This window comes from Petaurus breviceps, unplaced genomic scaffold (assembly GCF_028583685.1).
Source record: "Petaurus breviceps papuanus isolate PSGF00001 unplaced genomic scaffold, PetGlider_PUasm1.0 90740, whole genome shotgun sequence".
In the NCBI taxonomy this organism is placed as follows: Eukaryota; Metazoa; Chordata; class Mammalia; order Diprotodontia; family Petauridae; genus Petaurus; species Petaurus breviceps.
The window spans coordinates 9,107,386-9,128,094 of record NW_027187330.1 but is presented as its reverse complement, the minus strand read 5'-3'; the positions used below and the strand labels follow the sequence as shown (position 1 = coordinate 9,128,094).

Sequence of the window (20,709 nt, the reverse complement as noted above, 5' to 3'; positions counted from 1 at the left end):
CTTCAAATCAGGAAAGGTCCTTAGGTTTATTAAGGGGCAGGGAAGATCTTCACATTTCTGTTACCATTACAGGGTGGTTAATGATGAGTCTTTTCCTGTGGTTTGCCTCTGCCTTATGAACTTATCCTGTCCATGAGACTGTCCTTGGAAAAATGCTTGGTCAGAACTTACAGGTTTCTAATTAATACTTTTTATTAGGATAGCCTGCTAATTTTCTTACTTTAAAGACTAACTTCCAGAGCATGAGATCTGAATACTTTGGAGGTTGTCTATTTTTAAAATCAACTTGGTTTGTGTAGGCAATTTTCAGTGTCATTTTTCATTGTAATACTGGTAGAGGCTCAGATTTGTCTTGCTGGGATGGTGGAAGCCCAGTTTGGCTTTTGCTCAGAGAGGTTACTTGATTTTACCTAAACTTTGTCATGACTCTTTGTTTAAAGCTCAAGGTGACAGACTTAATTTATATGTTCTGTCACCTGTTATTTAGGCCAATACTAAGGAGAGTTGTATACTAATAATACTAAGTAATACGGGTTAAATCCAGTTTTTAGGGCAGTTAGGTGATGTTGTAGATATAGTGCCAAGTCTGGAGCAAATCTGCCCTCAAACAATTACTAGTTGTATGATACTGGGCAATTCACTTAACCATGATTACCTCAGTTTCTTCCTCTGGAAAATGAGCTGGAGAAGGAAATGGTAAACCACTTCAGTATCTTTGCCAAGAAACCCAAATGGGGTAACAAAGAGTTGGATACGACTGAAATTATTGAACAAAACCCAGTCTTTAGTGAAGTAGAAGTATGGACTAGAGAATTAGCTTTCAAAATACGAAAAAAAAAATCATGCCTTGCCTCCTTAAAACCTTATTTTCATATCCTTTTGTTTCCTTTTGCAGTCCAGCCTTCGCATCTCCCCTCCTCTGCCGTTTCTGCCCCTTGGGGCTGGTCCCAGAGACCCTTTAAAGATGGGAGTTGGGTCCTGGCTGGACCAAGACCAGGCTGCTCTAGCTGCAGTAACTCCTTCTCCTACCAGTGCATCAAAGAGATGGCCTGGAGCATCTGTGTGGCCTTCTTGGGACTTGTTAGAAGCTCCAGAGGATCCTTTTAGTATTGAGAGGGAGGCCAGACTCCATAGACAAGCTGCAGGTAAGGGCTGGGCATGTTTTTCCTTTTCATTTCTCCTCAGGTGTGGCACAGTGTGCAGTAAAGGCTTGTTTAATTGGATGGGACTATAGCTGAGCTCTGTTGGTAAGCAGATGACTATTATATAGAGAGAGTACAAGCTGTCTAGTTCCAGGAGATAGACCTATTGAATATGCTTACAGATCTGGGAGAAGGATTACCCAGTGAAATTACAAAGTTTTCTGGCTGACTCTTTCTTTTTCAGGGTAGCAGAGTGCCATGCAGATGTGGATGAACTACAGGATGATGTCTCAGGGTTGTGGGGGGGGGAATAGTAATAGATAACTGTGTAGTCTCAGACAAGGCAGGAGTAAAGACTTCTGAGGCTTTTGTTAACATCCTATTAACACGTGTTTGAAGACTATATTTATGGATGATGGAGTTTGAACTAGGTTGAGGCTAAGTAAGAGGTCCAGTGTGCTGCTATAACTATCAAAGTGAACATTGCTGGTCGTCAAGGAGGTTATTGGAAACAAAACAGAAAACATTCTATTCCTTTTAGGCCAAATCATAATGAATAGAGTATAATCTGATTGAGGGCAGGGACTGTTTCTTTGACTTTGTGTCCTCCATGTTTAAAACAGAATTACACAATTAGTGGAGTCTAATTCTGTACTTCAAGAACATAGGAGCCCATTGGTCCTTATGGCCTAGGCTTCTGTCTCTGAGAGAAAATACCAAAGTACGTAATATGAGTGCCCTAGAGTCAAATTTGATGGCAAACAGTCCTTTTGTTTCTTAATCGATTTTAGCTTCTGCCATCAATTAATTTATCTAATTCATTCTTGAGTACTTTTGGTCTGTGTCATGTCTTTGGGAGATGAGTTTCTAAGATAAACCTGTTGTATAAAATCAAGCTTACATATATTTTCCCTCAATTTGCTTCCTCGGCTTGAGGCAATGTGATGCCTTGGAAAGAGCTGATTTTGGAGTTGAGCTGACTTTGGAGTTGGCCTGTCTGAATTTACATCTCAGTCCTGCCCCTTGATACCTTCGTCACCTTGGGTGACTTACTTGACATTTCTGGGACTCGGTTTCTTCACAAAGACTCCTTCTAACTCTATGTGATTCTGATACATTTTAATTCTTGCAGTCCAGGCTTTAACAAATTCATATGCACTATTCATTCTCTTATTATGAAAGACTTAGAGCTGGAAAGGACCTTTGCATCTCTTTACAGATCCTTCATTTTATAATTCAAGAAACTGAGACTCAAATAAGACAATTTATCCAAGAAGAGATAGGAATTGAACTCAACCTCCCACCCCACCCCTCCTTCCTGCATCCTCCTGATCATCTAGTACTTTTCCCACCCCCCTATGCTGCTGCATCTTAGGTGTGGTCTCCTTTCTGTTCTTCCATTTTTCTGATTTGAAGAATTTTTATCTTTGAAAATCTATCCTAAAATAAATAGGAGCTGCCCCATCCCTTTGATCATTTTAGCAACCTTTCTCTGAGTCTTAATCTGTATACCACACCAATTTTTGCTTTTAAACACAGGCAAAATACTGCTTTCTACTTGGTTTTTAACGTTTTTTGGATATCAAACTTTTAGCACATTTGGTCCATGGTCTTTGGGGAAGTTTTTTAAACTAGGTTTAGATGGTGCAAATCATCTGTAAAAGGTATATGTGGTCTTAAAAGAGACACAACTAACTATGCTAGAAAAATTCCAAAGAAGAAAAGCTGAAAATTAACACCAGGGGTAGAGACTAAAAGAGGCTATGACTAATGTCTAAACAGCCAATATGGGAATGAAGAAGTTGCATACATCTCAACATTTTATAAGTAGGTGATTGTGTGGGGGTGGGGTGGGAGTTGAGGCTTTTGGTAGAAAAATATAGGTTAAGCGAAATTTTAAAATGCATTATTTGAAGGAGTGATGAAGATTGAACTTAATTTCTGTCAAAGTTTAATAAGCTCTCTGATGGTTATGACTTAGAGAAAGTTGGACCGATTTGTCTCACTTTGACATTGACCTCAAGAAAAAATGAATATCTTAGTATTGATATCAGGTTGCTAGATTAGGTAGCTTATAGATCTGCAATAGTTGAGTAATTTGTATGTTGATGAATATATATTTTGTTGGCAGCAGTTTTATTCATAATTTGTGTATTAGATTGGTAACTTTAGTCCAGGAGCAGAAAGGAATATTAAAAACTCACAGATTTTGGCTAATTGGGAAAAGATTATATGTTATAATGTAAAACATCTTTTCTTTGAGTTAAAAAAAATCTCGATTCATGTTGCTGTTTTTATTAGTATGATGTTGTCTTTTGCTATTCAAATTACTAAGAGCATTATGTAGCCCTATCATCTTTGTTTCCTTTTCAGGTTTTTCTGTAAGCTAGATTGAGGGTGAGGTGGGTAGGCCTGTCTATTCAAGCTAGCAAGACCTTTTTCAGTAAAAATACTAGCTAATGTTTTTTTTTGTTTTTAAAATTTTAATTTCTAAAATATTACTTAGATTTTTCTCAGTTACATGTAAAATTTTTTAATTTTTTTTAGTTCTGAGTACCAAATTTTATTCCTCCCTGCCTTCACCGCCCCCCCATCCTCACCCTGAGGCAGTAAGCAGTCTTATATAGGTTATACATGTGCAATCATGTAAAATGTTTCCATGTTATTTTGTGCAAGAAAACTCAAAAAAGTGAAAAATAGTATGTTTCAGTAGGTATTCAAGATGTCAGTTCTTTCTCTGGAGGTGAATAGCATTTTTTTGTCATGAGTCCTTTGGGATTGTCTTGGATCATTGTATTACTGAGAATAGCTAGGTCATTCACAGTTGCTCATTGTACCATATTTTGCTATTAACTGTGCACAATGTTCTCCTGGTTCTGCTCACTTCATTTTGTATCAGTTTGTGTAAGTCTTTGCAGTTTTTTTCTGAAATCATCCTGCTTGTCATTTCTTATAGCATAATAATATTACACTATAATTATATACCACAGCTTGTTCAGACATTCCCCAGTTTATGAACATCCCCATCCCCTCGATTTCCGATTTTTTTTAGCTAAAGTATTATAAACAAAAGAATATGACATAAGAGCATTATCAACTTTTTGAAGGTGATTGAAGAGAATTTTTGTCCCACATTGCTCTTCCTACAGTCTTATTTATGTTGATTTGTATCTCTTGTAATGTTTATCAAAAATGCCTGTCGAATCTAATGCCATATGCATTAGGGTAGAATAAATCCTTAACTATAAAATCTGAATGGGGCAAAAATCCTCTGAAGTTCCCTAAAGCAGCATGTTTGTGGCCTGGCCATTTACTTAGGAAAGCACTGTTGCAAGATCACAACTTAGTTGACTCTATGACATCTCACTTTTCATCTTTTGAAGCTGTGAATGAAGCCACTTGCACCTGGAGTGGTCAGCTTCCTCCTCGAAACTACAAGAACCCTATCTATTCCTGTAAGGTGTTTCTAGGAGGAGTTCCTTGGGACATCACGGAAGGTGAGTTAGTCCCAGCAGTTTGTTCCTTGTTTGGGATGTTCGGTTATGGGATAAGTAGCTTCAGCATTTTTACTGTATGGGGCTTGAAAATAAAGGGAAAGCTAAATTCCCAGCTCTGTGCTAGTGAGAGCTAGAGAGAGGGTCTAACTATCCAGTCTGGTGTATAGTTTCTAAGATGGTTCTTTGTGGGGTAGAGGTAGCTGATCTCTCAGGCTCAGGAAGAGAATTTCTTTCTCTAAAGCATTTGCTTATCTCTGCCTCCATACAATTCTTTCCTCTTTATCTGCAGCTGGCTTGATTAACACCTTCCGTGTTTTTGGCTCTTTGAGTGTGGAATGGCCTGGTAAGGATGGCAAACACCCCCGCTGCCCTCCCAAAGGTAATATGCCTAAAGGTAATAAAGACATGGTAGGACCACTTTTTTTTTCCCTCCCTGGTATGTGACCACACTGAGGGCTGCAGGGATGTCACAGCTGCATGTTGGTAACTTGGTGAGAGCACTCCAGGGTGCAGACTACCTCACTTTCACCTCCTCTGGATCCAGCACATGCTTTACTCTCATTTTCATTTGGACTCTGAATTGCTGTGTCTTATGCTAGTTTTAAAACCCAGCAATTGTAAAGATCACTTATTTGTGTGAACTTAAAGTGAAACTCAGCCCATTGGAGCTTTTCCTACTTTGGAATGAGTGTTCACAGATGTGCTTCTTTGGCTGTTTTACTCCATTTCGAGTTAGTTCTCTTCAGAGGCTGGCCTGATTCTGAGCTCCGGAGGGAGTTGTCAGGATTAAGGAGCTCTGGGATTCTATTCCTGAATTGTCTGAAGTCCCATCCCCGTAGAAATCAGGTGTCGATTCCACCTCATTCACCTTCACTAAAGAAAGCAAATGAAGGAGCATTTTAGTGACTTTATTCGTATTTTAATGAGTATCTTTGGAACCTAGTTAAATTTACCTTAGTCTTACCCCTTCGTATTGTTGGCTTTGACTGCTTTGATTTAGACATGGCCATCTTTTCTGTCTGGTTAAACAGCTCTCTGTTTTCTAATGGCCACTTTTCCAAGTTGCCATTTCTTTGATTTGTAAATAAATTGGTGGCATAATTACTATATCTATTTTCTTGGCATTGCGGATATTTGGCATAGAAGTAACTTATATTCAAGAAAAGATCTTTTAGATATAGCAGTAGCTGTGTCTTTTTTCTTTTTTTTTCTTTTTGGTAGGGCAGTTGGGGGTCACACAGCTAGTTTTTGTGTTAAGTGTCTGAATTCGGATTTGAACTTAGGTCCTCCTGACTCCAGGGCTGGTGCTCTATTCACTACACCACCTAGCTGCCCCAGTAGCTGTTTTAAACAGAAATAATTCCCTTCCAAGTGGCCTATGAAAAAAAAAAATCCAGCCTGTGTTTCAGGTCATGTGGTCAAGGACACAATCATATAAGGATGTGCTAACTTGGTCTTCTTGCCCCTCCCCTCATCAAACAGGGTATGTGTACCTGGTGTTTGAACTGGAGAAATCTGTACGGGCCCTGCTCCAAGCTTGTTCCCAAGATCCACTAAGTCCAGATGGCCTGAGCGAGTACTACTTCAAGATGTCCAGCCGCAGGATGCGTTGTAAGGAGGTTAGTTGATTCTTCCTAGCTTAATTCCCTTCTGACTTCTAAGGCTGAAAATTCTGGCAGCAGTGTGCTTCCTGTGAATAAAGCCATGATCTAAATGAGACTGACTCAATTTTCTTAGAGCTTCCTGGGGGTGAGTGGAACTTTAGTCTGTCACACACATGTACAAGCACACACACTAAGAATTTACCTCAGTGTTGGGAAGGGAACCTTTTGGTTCAGTGACCTTTGGTTACAGAATGTGAAAATTCTGAAGTCTAGTGCATTTGCCTTGTTTTCCTGAAGGCAGTGCAGAGAATACTGACCTCACATCAAGAGAATTTGCATTTGAGTCCCAGCTCTTCCACTTAGCCATGTTCTAGGAACAGGACAAGGCACTTGGCATCAGTGACCATCTTTTTATAAAATGAGGAGGTTGAAGTGTGGCTATTACAGTCTACTTCTAGCTCTAATATTCTAAGATAATCATGAATAGGGATTCTGCTGTTTTGTGTACTTTATTTCACAGTATCCAGTGCTGCTTTTGTCCATGTTATTCATAGTCCGCATTTCTGACCTAGACTTTTTATCCTTCAAATGAAGTTAATTCATTGTTTCTTCACAAACTCATACTTAAGAAGTTTAGTCCTCCCTACTTTGGCTTTATGTTATGTGTTCAATCTTTTGAACTTTCTATTATGTGTAATGGAGAGAGTGTTGATTTTAGATTTGAGTTTCATCTTGCCTTTGACTTAGGCCCTGGCTCTCTGAACCTCATTTTCCTGACCTATAAAATGAAGGGATTGACCTAGAAGACTTTGAAGATACTTTGTAACTCAAAATCTATTATCCTATGATGCTTTCTTATTGACCTTTTTGTAACTGTTTTTCCTTGGTAGCAATCTGGTCCTTGCCTTGTTGTTAGTCAATTTTCAGTGCCTGAAAAGGCATGAAGGGTGTGAAGGTTCTTATCCATTCTCTAGAGAGCAGTGGTTAAATGGTTAGCTTTCTTGATCTTCACAGAAGTCCATGGTACAGAAGATCCACTGCTTTCTCCATAGTGTCCTCTTAATGGTTCTTTTTATCAGGTGCTTCCCCCCTTGGATCTAGATGACCTTTTACAGTTGGGTTTTTTTTCCCCTTAATAATTCTGAGACTTGTTTTTACTTATAACAAATTCCATCTTTAACATTATGGTATCTGACGTAACTTTGATGTAATGAAACAATGCTCTCAAAGATCACTAGTGATCACCTGAAAGTGACAGCTGATTAACCTTTTTTTCCATGCTCGATCTTTGGCTTCTCCATAGCATTTGATAGTGACCCATTCACTTTTTGAGACTTGGTCCTCCCTTGACTTGTGTGCTGTACTCTCATGGTTCTCTTTTGACCATTCCTTCTTGGTTGTCTTCCCTGGCTGTTTTTTTTCTTTCCCTTAGGTGCATTCTTTGACTCTTAAACTTCTCTTATTTTTAATCTCCTGTGTTTGATGATCAGTTCAGTCATCATTTGAAAAATACTTTGTTACCTTTTAGAACATCACTGTTTTGTGCTACTGGTCTTAAACTCACTTCATACAAAACTATAAATTTATCCTTAGCTATTCAACCTTACAGCTCTCCTTTCTCTCCTAACAAAGCCCTCAACTCACTTTTCATACTTTGCCATTTCTGTCATTACCCTCTTCAAGGCTTAACATGTCTTAACCATTTATGGCCCCTTCTTCACCCATTGAACTCAGTCACCAAAATCTTGATTGCTCCATCCCATTGTCTTATATCTGCTCCTTCCATGCTAGACTCATTATGATACCTTAAACTGACTTCATCCCAAATGGAAACAACTGTGCTTTCTTCCCAGCCACGGGTTTCTTTCCCCAGCTTTTCATTGTATATGTAGTTGCCAGACTGATCTTGGTTTATTATTTCCAAGCATTTTCTCTGTCTTTCTATACCCTGTCCATCCCATTTATCTATGTGTTTTTTTTATCAGTTCCTCAATATTAAACTTTATGTGGATATTTGGATCCTATCAGTCTTTTGAGACCTGGTTTGACCTTTGAGACCTGGTTTGACCACCTTGAAACTGTTACTGATGATTCTCAGACTGATTTTTTACATTTCCAAAGTGTATTGTTAACTTATTGAGAAAAATACTCTGCCCATCCCTCACAATTCACTATTTTATCTTGCCATCATATAATGCTATCATTGCCAACAAATATTGTTTGATTCCTTATCAGACCAGGACTTAGACTCGATAACCTTTTATACCCAGTGCTAAATTTGCAGTAAGATGAAAATTATATCTCGGTTGACTAGATGCTTCTTAAAGGCAGAGTTCATTTTGGTTTTGTCTTTATATTCCTGGCATTATTTATAGGAAGCAACATGATATAATCGATAGTGTTAGATTCAATCTAAGGTAAGATTCATCTCTCAAATATGACTGCATGATTTCACTACTCTGTGCCTCTGGAACTTAGGTTATAAGAGATGAGTTGCTATCTACATTAATGAAGGGAATTCTCACTCTGGGAGTTCTCTCACTGAAGAAATTGCAGACTCTTCTTGTATTACCCTTCAAGTGTTCACATCTTCTAGCACCAAACATAATGCCTGGCACATGGTCTATTTTAAAAACTGTAAGTGCTTGGGACCATACTATTATCCTTCAGGCTTTGGAAGGACTAAATAAAACTTCTATCTAAACCTCAGTTCACAAAGTTGGATTTACTCACATTCAGTTCTCTAGGATCATGGTGTGGCATGGTTCCTGAGCTATCTTCCCATTGAAGCTTTGTGGAAATGGATGGAGACACAGTATGATGTGTCACTTGGCCATGTTCAGGTTGTGGATTGTGTGAAAGATGATTGATGATCTGGGAAGCAGAGGAACGTTGCCAGAGACTGCTCATTTTTCCCCACAGCTTCCTATTGGCTTAATGAGCTGCAGCCTAGGTCTCTTCAGGAAACCTGTCTACGAAGTCATGAGAAGAAGGTATCTGATAGAGGCATTTATGAATCATGCTCGGAAGCCTTCAGTGTAATCCTCATATTGCCTAAGTCTTTGTTGCTTTATGGCTAGATGCCCAAGATGCCCCAGATCTCCTTGTATTTGTCACGTTATGTGACACTCAGTTGAGCAAACATAGGTGTCTGGTTCACTATGTGCTAGGCACTGTGTCAGTTCTGGGAACACAGAGAAAGGTAAGGCATTCTCTGAGCTTTTGAGGAGCCCACAGTCTAATGGAGAAGACAGAATGCGAACATCTATACAAACAGGACAGATGGGAAGTAATCAACTGTTTTGTGTTCTGAGCAGCATGAGAAGGCCTCATCTTCTTTACTGTGATACTGGTCCACGTGATATAGCCACAGCCTTTGGCCAGTGGTGAACATTGTAAGGAAATGAGCTCTTCAGTCACCTGAACATGTTGCTAGCTCCCTCACGAGCTGATTTCTGTATGGTTTCAGGTGCAGGTTATCCCCTGGGTCTTGGCTGATAGCAACTTTGTTCGGAGCCCATCACAGAGACTGGATCCCAGCAGAACTGTCTTTGTTGGGGCGTTGCATGGGATGCTCAACGCAGAGGCCTTGGCTGCAATTGTAAATGATCTGTTTGGAGGAGTAGTGTATGCTGGTATTGACACGGATAAGCACAAGTATCCTATTGGTGAGTGTCATCTTCTTAGCAGGAATACATGATAATTGAGGTTAGAAATGGGGCTGTTTTTCCTTAGGGACCTTTGGTTCATAAGTAGGAGAAACCTTTTGGTCAGTAGACTCTATAAACTATGTATGTGATCCCCCCCCCCCCCCGTAGGGGTGGGAGGGCATGTTCTTTCCAACAAGGAAGGAAAAGTTACTTTTATGAATGCCAGTTTGGTGGCTCTCTTCTAAGAGAAATCATTTTATTTACTTCACTAGATAAGACGGGGCAGTTGATGGACCATGTACTATACTACAGAGTTCTAGCCTGCCATTCTCCACCCCCACCCCCACCCTGTGCTTGCAAACGTGCTCTCTCTCTCTCTGTGTCTCTCTCTCACACACTCACACTCAACTGAGCCTGGAGAGACAACTATTTTCACCTACTTGCCATCTGTAGAGGGTGAGCCCGGGGGGCAACTGGAGTTCAACTAAATCAGAAGTAGGAGGGAAGATTTGGGAGCCAGTTGAGAAGGCTGTAATACTTCCTTGCTATCCGTCCCAACCCAGAGTTTTTAATAAAAGTTTGTTGTTCCCCATTTCTCCAGCAGTCAGACTGAGCAGTGACTGTTGATTGGGGGTGCTGATGCTGAGTATGGGGAGGTTGGGTTGATGCCCTTAGGAGATGTACGGGCACCTTTCCCTTAAACAGTATACATACTTTGACAGATTAATTAGAACATGGGTTTGTCTTCTCTTCATGTCCCTGGAGTCATTATGAGGCTAGAAACAAACACTGAGTGCTCATGGAATGTGGATTCTAAATTTGAGACTTCAGAGACTTAAGTAGGAAGTGACAGGCATTGGGCCTGGTGGGTCTGGTCGATTGGAGCATTGAAGATGTTCTGCTTTGTCCTCTACTGAGAAATTTGATGTCAATTGAAGTCTTCCCTTACTCCTCTCTTTAATTTGTTCTTTTGCTCTTTTGTATGGACCGTTTATAGCATCAAATTGAATCTAAGGAAACTCCTCTTCCCTTTCTCCATTCTAGCATACTATCTTCTCTCTTGTTCTGGACTAGAATTTGCGTTCATGTAGAGTATATTATTCACCCTTGGTATGAACCATGTTCATGTGATTCTCAGGGTCAGGCAGAGTGACTTTTAACAATCAACGCAGTTATCTGAAGGCTGTCAGTGCTGCTTTTGTGGAGATCAAAACTACCAAGTTCACAAAGAAGGTGAGTAGAATGGGTACTACTTGTGTCCCTCTTGTGGCATCTTGATATCACCCTGTGATGAGTTACCCATGGTATAGCAACTAATTGAACCAAAGAGTCCCGAAGCAGTTTGCCTCACAGCTGTAGTCTGAGGCAGTGCCATGGGTGTGAGGGTACACCAGTGGGTTATGTAGTTATGGCAGATAAAGACTAAAGATTTGATTCTTGGAGGTATGTGCTATCTGTTGAATGTAGATACCATGACTTGACCAGAGACTTGAGAGGATTAACTTAAATAAAATACAACACAGTATAAAAGTGAGTAGAGTAGGCTTGGTGATTTCAATATAACATCTAAATTTTGATCCCTTATTTCTTCCTACTTAGCAAATAGGATTTATGCATTACAAATTTTGTCCAAAGCACTCAGCTGTTGCCATTTGGCAATATGTGTGAAGCTCTAAAACAGTGCTTGAAGGGTGTGAAGCTTTATCCACCTACTCCTTGAACATAGTCTATATAGCTTGGGGGGGGGGGGCAGTAGGAAACCATTTGCGGCTGTGATAATTTACCTCTCTCCTTAAGGAGCCCTGTCAGAACTCTTCCTGAAGGACATGTGTCCTTCAGTGCAGAATAATCTACCCTCCCTCCCATTCTTGACCATGGATGTTGGGGACATAGCTCATCTGTAACTTGCTTTTGTACAGGTTCAGATTGACCCCTACTTAGAAGACTCTCTGTGTCACATCTGCAGTGCTCAACCAGGTCCGTTCTTCTGTCGAGATCAGGTGAGTCTTCTTGTCCCACCCAGTTTAAATCTCACTTAAATCCTGTAGAGCAGAGGAGTCAAATGCTTAGGTTGTCCCCAGTACTCCTAGTGTGGTAGAAACAGGTTAAAATAGATTTGGGAAATATTTAACAAATTTAAAAAAATAAAATGGAATATAGCTGCACTGACTCCAAATTTTCTCTATTCTCATGGAGATGGTGTGTAAATAATTAGGTTATGTACAAGCTGCATATAGAATAGATGGAAGCTAACCTAACAGGGAAGACACTAGCAACTGGAGGGACCTGGGAAGGCCGCTTGCAGAATGTGATTTTTGGGGGTGAATCTTGAAGGAATCCAGAGCATCCAAGAGGCAGAGCTTATAGAAACTGAGAGCTTTTCAGGCACAGAGTAGCCATTGCCAAGCACAGAGATTGGAGAGAATGGAGTGTTGTACACAAGTAACAAGTAGGCCATTCTAGCTGGTCTGGATCATAGAGGGAGGACAGTGATATACAAGATGACTGAAAGGGACCAGAATGATGAGATTTAAATGCCAAACAGAGGCTTATAATTGATCCTAGAGGGTTCACTGGACTTGGAGTAGAAGTTAAGATGGTCAGACTTACTACTTTAGGAAAATCACTTGGCACTTAAATGGACAGGTAGGAGAGAAAAGACCTGAGGAAGAGAGACTAGTGAGGAGGCTAGTGCAAAAATCTGAGGGAGAAAGAATGGTTTGAACTGGGTTTTGTTTGTTAGTACAGAAAAAAGAGCCATGTGTGAGAGATACTGTGAAAGTAGAAATGACAAGGTTTGTCCATTTGAATAGGTAGAGTAAGAGTGAACAGTCAGGTTGTGAATGTGAATGACCTGAAAGTTTATCGACAGTAATAGGGGAGTTGAAAAGAGGGGAGGCTTTGGGAGAAAAGGCAATGAGTTTTGTTTCAGACATGTTCAGTTTGAGACACCTGCAGAAATTCATTTTTTAAATGTCCAATAGGAAGTTAATGACTTCAGGATTGGAGGTCTGGAGAAGAGAGGTAGAGCTGAATATAAAGATCTAGGAATCATTTGCATAGAGAAAATTGAACATTTGGGAAGCTGGTAAGATCACCAAGTGTGAAAGTCAAGAAAGAAGAAGACCCAGGGGAAGGTCCTGTCTGGGGATGCCCACAGTAGTGGTTGTGTCCTTGATGAAGGTCCAGCACAGAAGACTCTGACACAAAGCATTCATACATAGATACTAAAAAAACAAACCAAACCCAAAGAGTAGATTAGATCTGGGGTTGGGGGGGGGGTCAATGGTGTTGAGCAATGTAGAAGTCAGGAAGGATGAACAAGAACACTGAGAAAAGATAGTTAGATTTAATGATTGCAAAATCATTGGTAACTTGGGAGAGAGTTTGAATTGAGTGAGTCACAGAAAGGAGAGGAGGCCAGGCCCTAAGTATAATCAGCTTTTTATGGGAGTTTAGCTGAGAAATGGAGGAGAGATAAAAAAAAAAGTAGGCTAGTAGTAAAAAAGTAGGTAAATAGTAAGGTCACAGTGGAGAGTTTAAGGGTGGAGGAGGTCTGTGTGAGGTGGTAGGCCAAGGGAAGGAGCCTGAATGAGCCAGAAAATTGCTGCTGGATAACACTCTGGGGGCAGGGCTAGGCTGCAATAAGGTAGGTGGTACTTGCAGAGAAGTTGACCCTGACAAGAAGGGAAACCTCTTCATCTGAGATCAAAGTGAAAGAAAAGATGTTATATTCCTAAGTCTTTAGTCAGGTAGTACTGTTATTTTAAATTAAAGTGAGATTTGAGACAAATGGTTATTCAGGAGAAGAAGACTTGAATACTCCTAAAAGTATCATCTGGCTTCTTCTCTCTTCTGTTTCCTTGTCTTGTCCTTGTTTTCTAACTTGGGTCCTGTGGAGTCCTTACAGGAAGGAGCCAGGCAGGTCCCATCATTTATCCTTTAGTTCTTTGTCAGGCTCTGGAAACTCCTTGGTGTACTGATCCAGATCATTCAACAGGGAAGGAATTACCGAACTATCCAAACACTAAAATAGACTTCTAAATAAAATGGCCACTAATCAACAGACTGAAGAAACATGTTCCCTTTTTTAGACCTGAAGGTGAAATGCTTAAAGCATCTCTACTGTTTGGCATCGAGACAGATGGTAGCAGTCATGACTGCCAGACTTTTGTGCCAGGAGGATGCTTAATTACTAGCCTCTACTACTGCTTTTGATCGTTGATACCTGGCTCTATGGTAGACTCTCAAGTTCTCAAAACTTTAACTTTATGGAAATATGACTATACCATAGCCTCCACTGACACACAGGGCAGCATGTTGCAGGAGCCGTGAGATGAGGATGAGACATAGATCACGATGGGGAAGAAAGATTGTGTAGGATTCTGTCAGCAGCTGGGCGGAGCGGTGCCCAAGATACAACAATGAGGACAATTGGACAGGCTCTTTGAGAGCTGGGTCTGGTGGGGGGGGGGGAGGGGGGGGGGGGGGGGGATGAAAAAATAAGGGGGGATGGTGGGGGGGGGTTGTGGGGGGGGGGGGGGGGGGGGGGGGGGGGGGGGGGAGGGGGGGGGGACTTACTGATTTATCAGTGCTTCATACATAGATATGAATAGGGATTGTTGAAAATGCTGAAAAATTTCCTACATGTCAGGCCACAAAGATGCCTTGGGCAAAGAGTTTAGAAGGTTCTTTGTACAGAGTAAATGGATCCCCAGAGGTGATCTTTTGGGACAAGATTTTGACTGTAATGAATTATCAATCCATTAAGGCTGACATTGTTCATGACTTTTACTGTTTTCTCCCCCTTCCTTTCTTGGAATTGTTAAAAACTGATTTTTCTCTCAGAAATTGGTTGCTCCTGGCTGATGGATCATGCTAGAGCTGACGTTGCCCTTCTTATTTACATAACCTTGCCCCACAGGTCTGCTTCAAGTACTTTTGCCGAAGCTGCTGGCACTGGCGACATAGCACCGAGGGCCTTCGTCATCATCGTCCTCTGATGCGTAACCAGAAGAGTCGAGAGTCCAGCTAGAGGGGTGGTGGGTGTCCATCTGCCCCTGGTGAAGCTGGTTTAACCTGAGTGGTGAGAGCTGGAGTGTTGCTATCAGCCTCAGGCCCAGGCTGGGAGCACACTTCCAAAGGACATGAGGAAAATCTTACATTCACCTTTGCACTTGCTGATCTGTCTTTGTTTCTGCACTAATGCACAGTGAGTTTTGTCGGGTTTTGTTTTCAGGGGGTGTTTTAAGGGGAAGGGCCCCCCAGTCACCCCCCAAGTGACTCTGCAGTTTTCCCAGACTTTAGTTCCTCAGTTTGCTGATGACAAGCAAAAAAGGACCACGTGTTGAGAAGGTGTTTATGCAGATGCCTTCGTCTAGGTTTTTTATTTATTAAAAGCGCTTTTTTACATTCCTCGCAATACTGATGGTAATGACGCAGGTCTCAGTGGCTCCATGTTTGCAGTTGCCATACAGTGCCTTTCCATTTATTTAACCCCCACCTGAACGGCATAAACTGAGAGTTCAGCTGGTGTTTTTTACTGTAACAACAAGGAGACTTTGCTCTTCATTTAAACCAAAATCATATTTCATATTTTACGCTCGAGGGTTTTTACCGGTTCCTTTTTACACTCCTTAAAACAGTTTTTAAGTAGTTTGAAACAAGAGATTTTTTTCTTTCCTGGCAGCTTTTAACATTAATGCAAATTTGTGTCTGGGGACTGCGGCTTAGGGTTTCTCACAGTTGTGGAGAGGCGTTTGCAACCAGGAAAAAGACAAGATTTTCAAATTTAAAACTGGACCGGATAAACAATGGTGGAGCTGCTGTACATAGTTTTAAACCTTTTCTTGCACTTTCTTAAGTTGCACTTAAATGGGGGGTTGATAGAGGTTTTTAATCACAAAGTCACAGGACTTAATTTTTTCTTTTTTGTAACTGAGCTAAAAAGGGCTGCTTTTTGATGGGGGCAGATGAAGGTTCACAGGAGCCCTTTTACTTAGAGGGGACAAGTACCTTTCCCTTTTTTCTTTTATTTTCCGTTTAAAAAAATGTATGAAGCAACAGGGCAGTTGGCTGATGCTGCTGGGATTTGAAAACTTGACTTTTTTTTTTTTAAAAGAAAATAGAACTTGCCCCTCTACGGGAAGCTGTGTGCCAAAGAACCAGTGTCATAATCCTCCCTCCTTTTCCTTCCCCTCCCGCTGAGCCGATGTTGCGTTGTTGCGTATCCCAGCTGCTCTGTGTGGGTTTTTGTGAATCTGTGTGTGAAGTCCCTACCTCATTGTAGTACATGCAGGCAAGACTGCACTCTCCTGCAGATGTGTGGAGTAAGCTGTGGTGTAGTTTTTTTGGCACATAATAAACACGTTGCAGCAGTGTTGGGTTTGTCTCTGTCATTAATACTGATAATAGTGGGTGGGAGCATCTTGGTGGGTTGGTCCCTAGGTGGTGAGAAAGTCAAGTGGCGACTTCCAGTGATTAGGCCCTGGCACTTCGGTCTAAGGCCTAGTCTCACAAGGTGGATTTACATGCATATACCCTACCCATGCAACTCCTTAGGCTTTGGGCCCCTAGCCTTGAAGACCTTGAAAATTGAAGTGTTTAAAGCTCTTCGGACTCCTGCTGTGAAGGATGGCCTTTTCTTATCAGTAATGGGAAATAGATATTGGAGTAATTTTGGGGAGTAGGACTGGTTTTCCTGGGTGGTGTGGGGTAACAAGAACTCCAGTCCAAGTCTAGGCATAGATAAACTTTCTGGTTGCTTCTAGTATGATCTTTTTTCGCTTTCAGACTCTGTGTCCATTCTTCTTCCATTCCCCCCATTTTTTCTTCATTCCAGGACCCAAAGACTGTCATTACATGTCCATCACAGGGAGAGTTATTTTAGGAAAGTATTTAGAGGTATCCAGGAGACCTAACTTACCTTGACTTCCCATACAGAAAAATATTTAAAGGCAGAGGATTTAATCCCTTTATTCCTACAAATCCTTTACTTCCTTTTTTTCCAGCTAGGATAACCCCATAAAGTTAATATCTTGTATGTTAATCCTTAAAGCCTATAGTAGAAATGGAAAATAAGTGTCCTGGAATCAGGTCACTGAATCTGGCTATGCAACTGTCCTAATGAAGGTCTAAAGTCAGAAGAATCAGGTCTGTTGGTATAAGATTTTTATGAAAGTTTCAGGCCTTAAAGGCAACTGCCATTCACTAGTCACCTTGGTCCCTTCTCTAAGAGATAATACTGAAATACTATTTATTATCATATTGGAGTCAGGTTATGAGTTTGTCCCTAATAGAATTGTGATGGTCCCATTAAAGGACTAGAGAATGAACTCATGAGATTCAGAAACTATATGGCCACATAAACAAGTTTGGTTATACTGGTTGTGTCCCCCTTTCCCACCAGAGTCATGGTGGGGGAAGAAGGTTGAGTCAGGTATGTAGGGAATGGGAAGAAAATGGTTGGGCATGTTTTAATCCACACTTAATTCTAAATCCGTGACATCCACACATTAACCCTGTTCTCACCTTTGCAAGTCTTTACTTCTTCCTAGTAGCCATTTCGTCTACTACCCAATGAGCCCCTTGCCCAGGGGTGGGGAACCTGCTGCCTCAAGGCCACATGTGACCTTCTAGGTCTTTAGGTGTGACCTTTTGACCGAGTCTAAGTTCTACAGGACAATTCCTTTTATTAAGGGGATTTGTTCTGTGAAGATTAGATTCAGTCAAAGGGCCGAACTGAAGGATCTAGAGGGCAACACATGTTGCCTCAGGTTCCCCACCCCTGGTCTAGATGTTGGCTTGAAGTTCTGACTTATTTGTGGTTCAACACCTGAAGTGGCTCATTCAGCGTGTCCTATTGGGAGCATCTGCATGAAATGTGGAGAACTATAGGACTCTTTGAGGTGTTTCCTAGGAACATCAGCTCTTTGTGGCCTGACCTTTCCAACTCTGGATTGTGGGGGAGGAAGGCAAGATACCTTTCTTGGGATATATAGTTATTATAATTCCTTCTCTACCCCAGACATTTATAGGCTGTTTTGCACTAAGGTAACTGAGATACTCTAGCTCAGATACTTTTATTCCTAACTTTGGTGATACCCAAAAGGAGGTTAGGATTGTGTTGTGGAAGTGAGCCTTAGATAAAGTCATTGAGCTATCTGGTTACCATGAGAGGCAAATACAGTTTTGGTCAGTGGAAATAAATATAAATTGGAGGTATGTATGCAGGTTAAAAAAAATAGCCAAAGGGAAAAAAATTCTGTATGGCTCATCTTGCTTCTTCATTTCCAACGGGTCCATTTCAAGTATTGCAAACTAAATATCAATATGGTTAAGGGGTGTGTGGGTGGGTGTGGCAGGGGTGGGGGGGTGATACTTGAAGAGCTTACCAAATGAACTTAAAAATGGAGAACTGACCTCTTTTGCATTAGTTGATGTTTAAAAGATACAAAAGAAATACTGAAATCTAAAGAGGAATAGAACTTATAAAGAGGGGAAAGGAAACTAACTGCCTGTTTTCCCACTTTAACCTCAGCATGGATTGTCCCTTTTTCCTCCTCCTTAATCCTCTACAATTATCATTTGAATTTCTCCCCATTCTTTAAAATCCAACTCAAAGGCTACTTCCTTGGGGAGGCCCTTAGATGTCATGTAGCATTTTGCCCTTCTCTGACAAATTTGTCTTATATTATAGATAACCTCTGTGTGTTACAACCTTACTGGCACCTTACAAAATCTTACCAAAAATCTCACTCCTGTTATCTGTGTATATGATAGGTGCTCAATAAATGTTTGAGTTGACTCTTTTTTTTTTTTTACTGGGATCTTGGGTCACTGGATATCTCAGAGCCTTACATAGGTTAGACACTGCCAGGTATTAAAAGGTGCATAGACCAAAGGGAAATGGCCTCTGCACTCAGAACTTAACATTCTAATGGGAGAGACAATGTACGCTATGAGAGCATATACCAAATCAGGTAATTCTGGGAAGGGATGAAGCACTAATGTCTGTGACTGAGGAGGGAGATCAGGAAAGGTTTTCCTGTATAAGGTGGGCCTTGAGCTGAGTGAAATGTTGCAGGAAGCTAGGGATTGGAGAAATGAACAGGTACCAACCCTTGCAAAGATAATGAAGAAGGGACATTCTGTTAATGAAGAAAGTGAAGAAAGAAAGCTCTGGTAATTCTTATAGGCAGCTTCTTCTAGGAGCAATCTTCTCATAGAGGGGAAAGAATAAAGGATATATCTGTCACGCTAGAGCTTGTTAGAATTGGTCCTAGGAAATCATGACTTGTGCCATTCCTCTTTCAGAGCTCATCCCAAGCCCCTGGGGGCATTGATTTACCCAGAGTCTCGATGAATACAGAGGTACAGTAAAAAGGAAAGATAAGGGATGGGATGAGGAACTGGGATAGACTCTGAACTCTCCTTAATAGTCTTAATAGTCTCTGATACTGAAGGTGAGGCATTTTCTTCCTCCGGTGTCAGGAGAGCAGAGAGCTGCCTACCCTCATCTCTCCCATTGCTTTAGTTTACTCCTGGTGGTGCCAGATCAAGTTTTGGCCTAGGAATTAACGGTGGCTACCGGTTCTTTATGTGGATCTAGGAGGAGCAAGTCCTGAATGACATTCTTTGTTGATGTCTTGTAGGCCCCTTTTACTTATTCCCTATTGCCCTGGGGCCATAGGTCCCCCAGGTTTTCTTCTCATTTCCCTGGCCCTACTTGGCAGGCTGTCCCTGCAATTCTAGCTAAGCATAGTGGGTGGATTTCAGGCATAATTCATACCTGGTAGCAAAGTAGGGATGTGACATTGCCTGAGGACTTAAGAGTTGAGTCTAGGCTCTGGGAATACTTCTGGAGCAAAGCCTAACCTGAGGAGGGCCTAAGCTCCTGAATGGCCAGCTGAGAGAGAAGGCATGTGGAAGGGAAATTGTTCATTTGGCTCTCAAATTGCACTACAATAAGGTAGAACAAAAAAGCTGTCTCACCTAGGGAAACATAAGGAAGGAGGAAAACACTTTCAAACCTTCTTAGTTGATGCAGGATTAGGAGCTGGGTGTCTATCCTACACCACCCTTCAAGGAAACATGAGTTAAATGGGTCCGATGCTGAGGAGAGGCAAAGACCAAAGGAGGAAGCAGTTTTTCCCTACCTTGAATGTCAAGAGAATACTTGAAAGGGTTGCTGGGTTAGAGGGCTCCCGCATCCATAAGTGGTTCTGGGCCTGAAGAGCAGGCGCTGAAAACACCTGCTCCCCCCACAACCCCTGGGATAGAAATGCGGACTGAAGGCTGGGGGAAAGCACGTGCCCAGGGTTTCATGACCCTCCAGCCACGGCTCCAGAACAACCCAAGAATGACAGACCTTACGTGCCCTGTGCCTGCCCGTCTCGGCCCCGGCCAATGCACTCCCCGGTGCTTAACGAGGGCTTCTCTTCCGGGACTTGGCCCCGTGGGTAGCCACCTGAGGATGGGGGGAGGGCTGAGTAACTCCCCTTCGTTCGCCCCTTGGGCGGGGGGGGGGCGGTGTAGGAGAGTGGCCCAACAAAAAGTAACGATTGCGCCAAGGTCCGCCCTGCCTGGCCCCCAGCATGGGCACGCCCCGGACAGTTTAAAAAACAGTAAGCACCAGCTAGCGGCCAGGAACCGAGCCTTTCCCCCCACCCAATCCCTGGGTGCGTACCTGTATGCAAACGAAGGCGCGCGCGACCCCGGCCGCCTGGGCTCCCCCCCACTCGCCCCGCCCCTCCACACCAGTCTCCGCCTCCGCACCGAGGCTCGAGCCCGGAACGCAGGATGCTGCACTTGCCCT

The 20,709-nt window shown here is 41.9% G+C and overlaps 1 protein-coding gene and 1 long non-coding RNA gene across 4 annotated transcripts in view; one reads left to right on the top strand and one right to left on the bottom strand.

Annotated features, from left to right (window-relative positions):
• Positions 1 to 16,273, top strand: part of CPEB1 (cytoplasmic polyadenylation element binding protein 1) — a 79,495-nt gene extending 63,222 nt beyond the window's left edge. For 2 of the 3 annotated variants that reach the window (XM_069067264.1, XM_069067266.1), the window contains exons 5-12: positions 896 to 1,145; positions 4,526 to 4,639; positions 4,929 to 5,033; positions 6,122 to 6,258; positions 9,713 to 9,911; positions 11,032 to 11,126; positions 11,813 to 11,893; positions 14,818 to 16,273. In XM_069067264.1, coding sequence (XP_068923365.1) covers positions 896 to 1,145; positions 4,526 to 4,639; positions 4,929 to 5,033; positions 6,122 to 6,258; positions 9,713 to 9,911; positions 11,032 to 11,126; positions 11,813 to 11,893; positions 14,818 to 14,928 — 1,092 coding nt within the window. In that variant the 3' untranslated portion in view covers positions 14,929 to 16,273. The remainder of the gene's footprint in view (positions 1 to 895; positions 1,146 to 4,525; positions 4,640 to 4,928; positions 5,034 to 6,121; positions 6,259 to 9,712; positions 9,912 to 11,031; positions 11,127 to 11,812; positions 11,894 to 14,817) is intronic. The other variant, XM_069067265.1, reaches the window with a different exon arrangement.
• On the bottom strand, positions 5,085 to 20,708 carry LOC138145595 (uncharacterized). Its single transcript, XR_011164263.1, has 3 exons — positions 20,581 to 20,708; positions 6,133 to 6,329; positions 5,085 to 5,512 (listed from the first exon to the last, which is right to left on the bottom strand). It is a non-coding gene; the product is annotated as an uncharacterized lncRNA (long non-coding RNA).
• Between the last annotated feature and the right edge of the window lies 1 nt (position 20,709).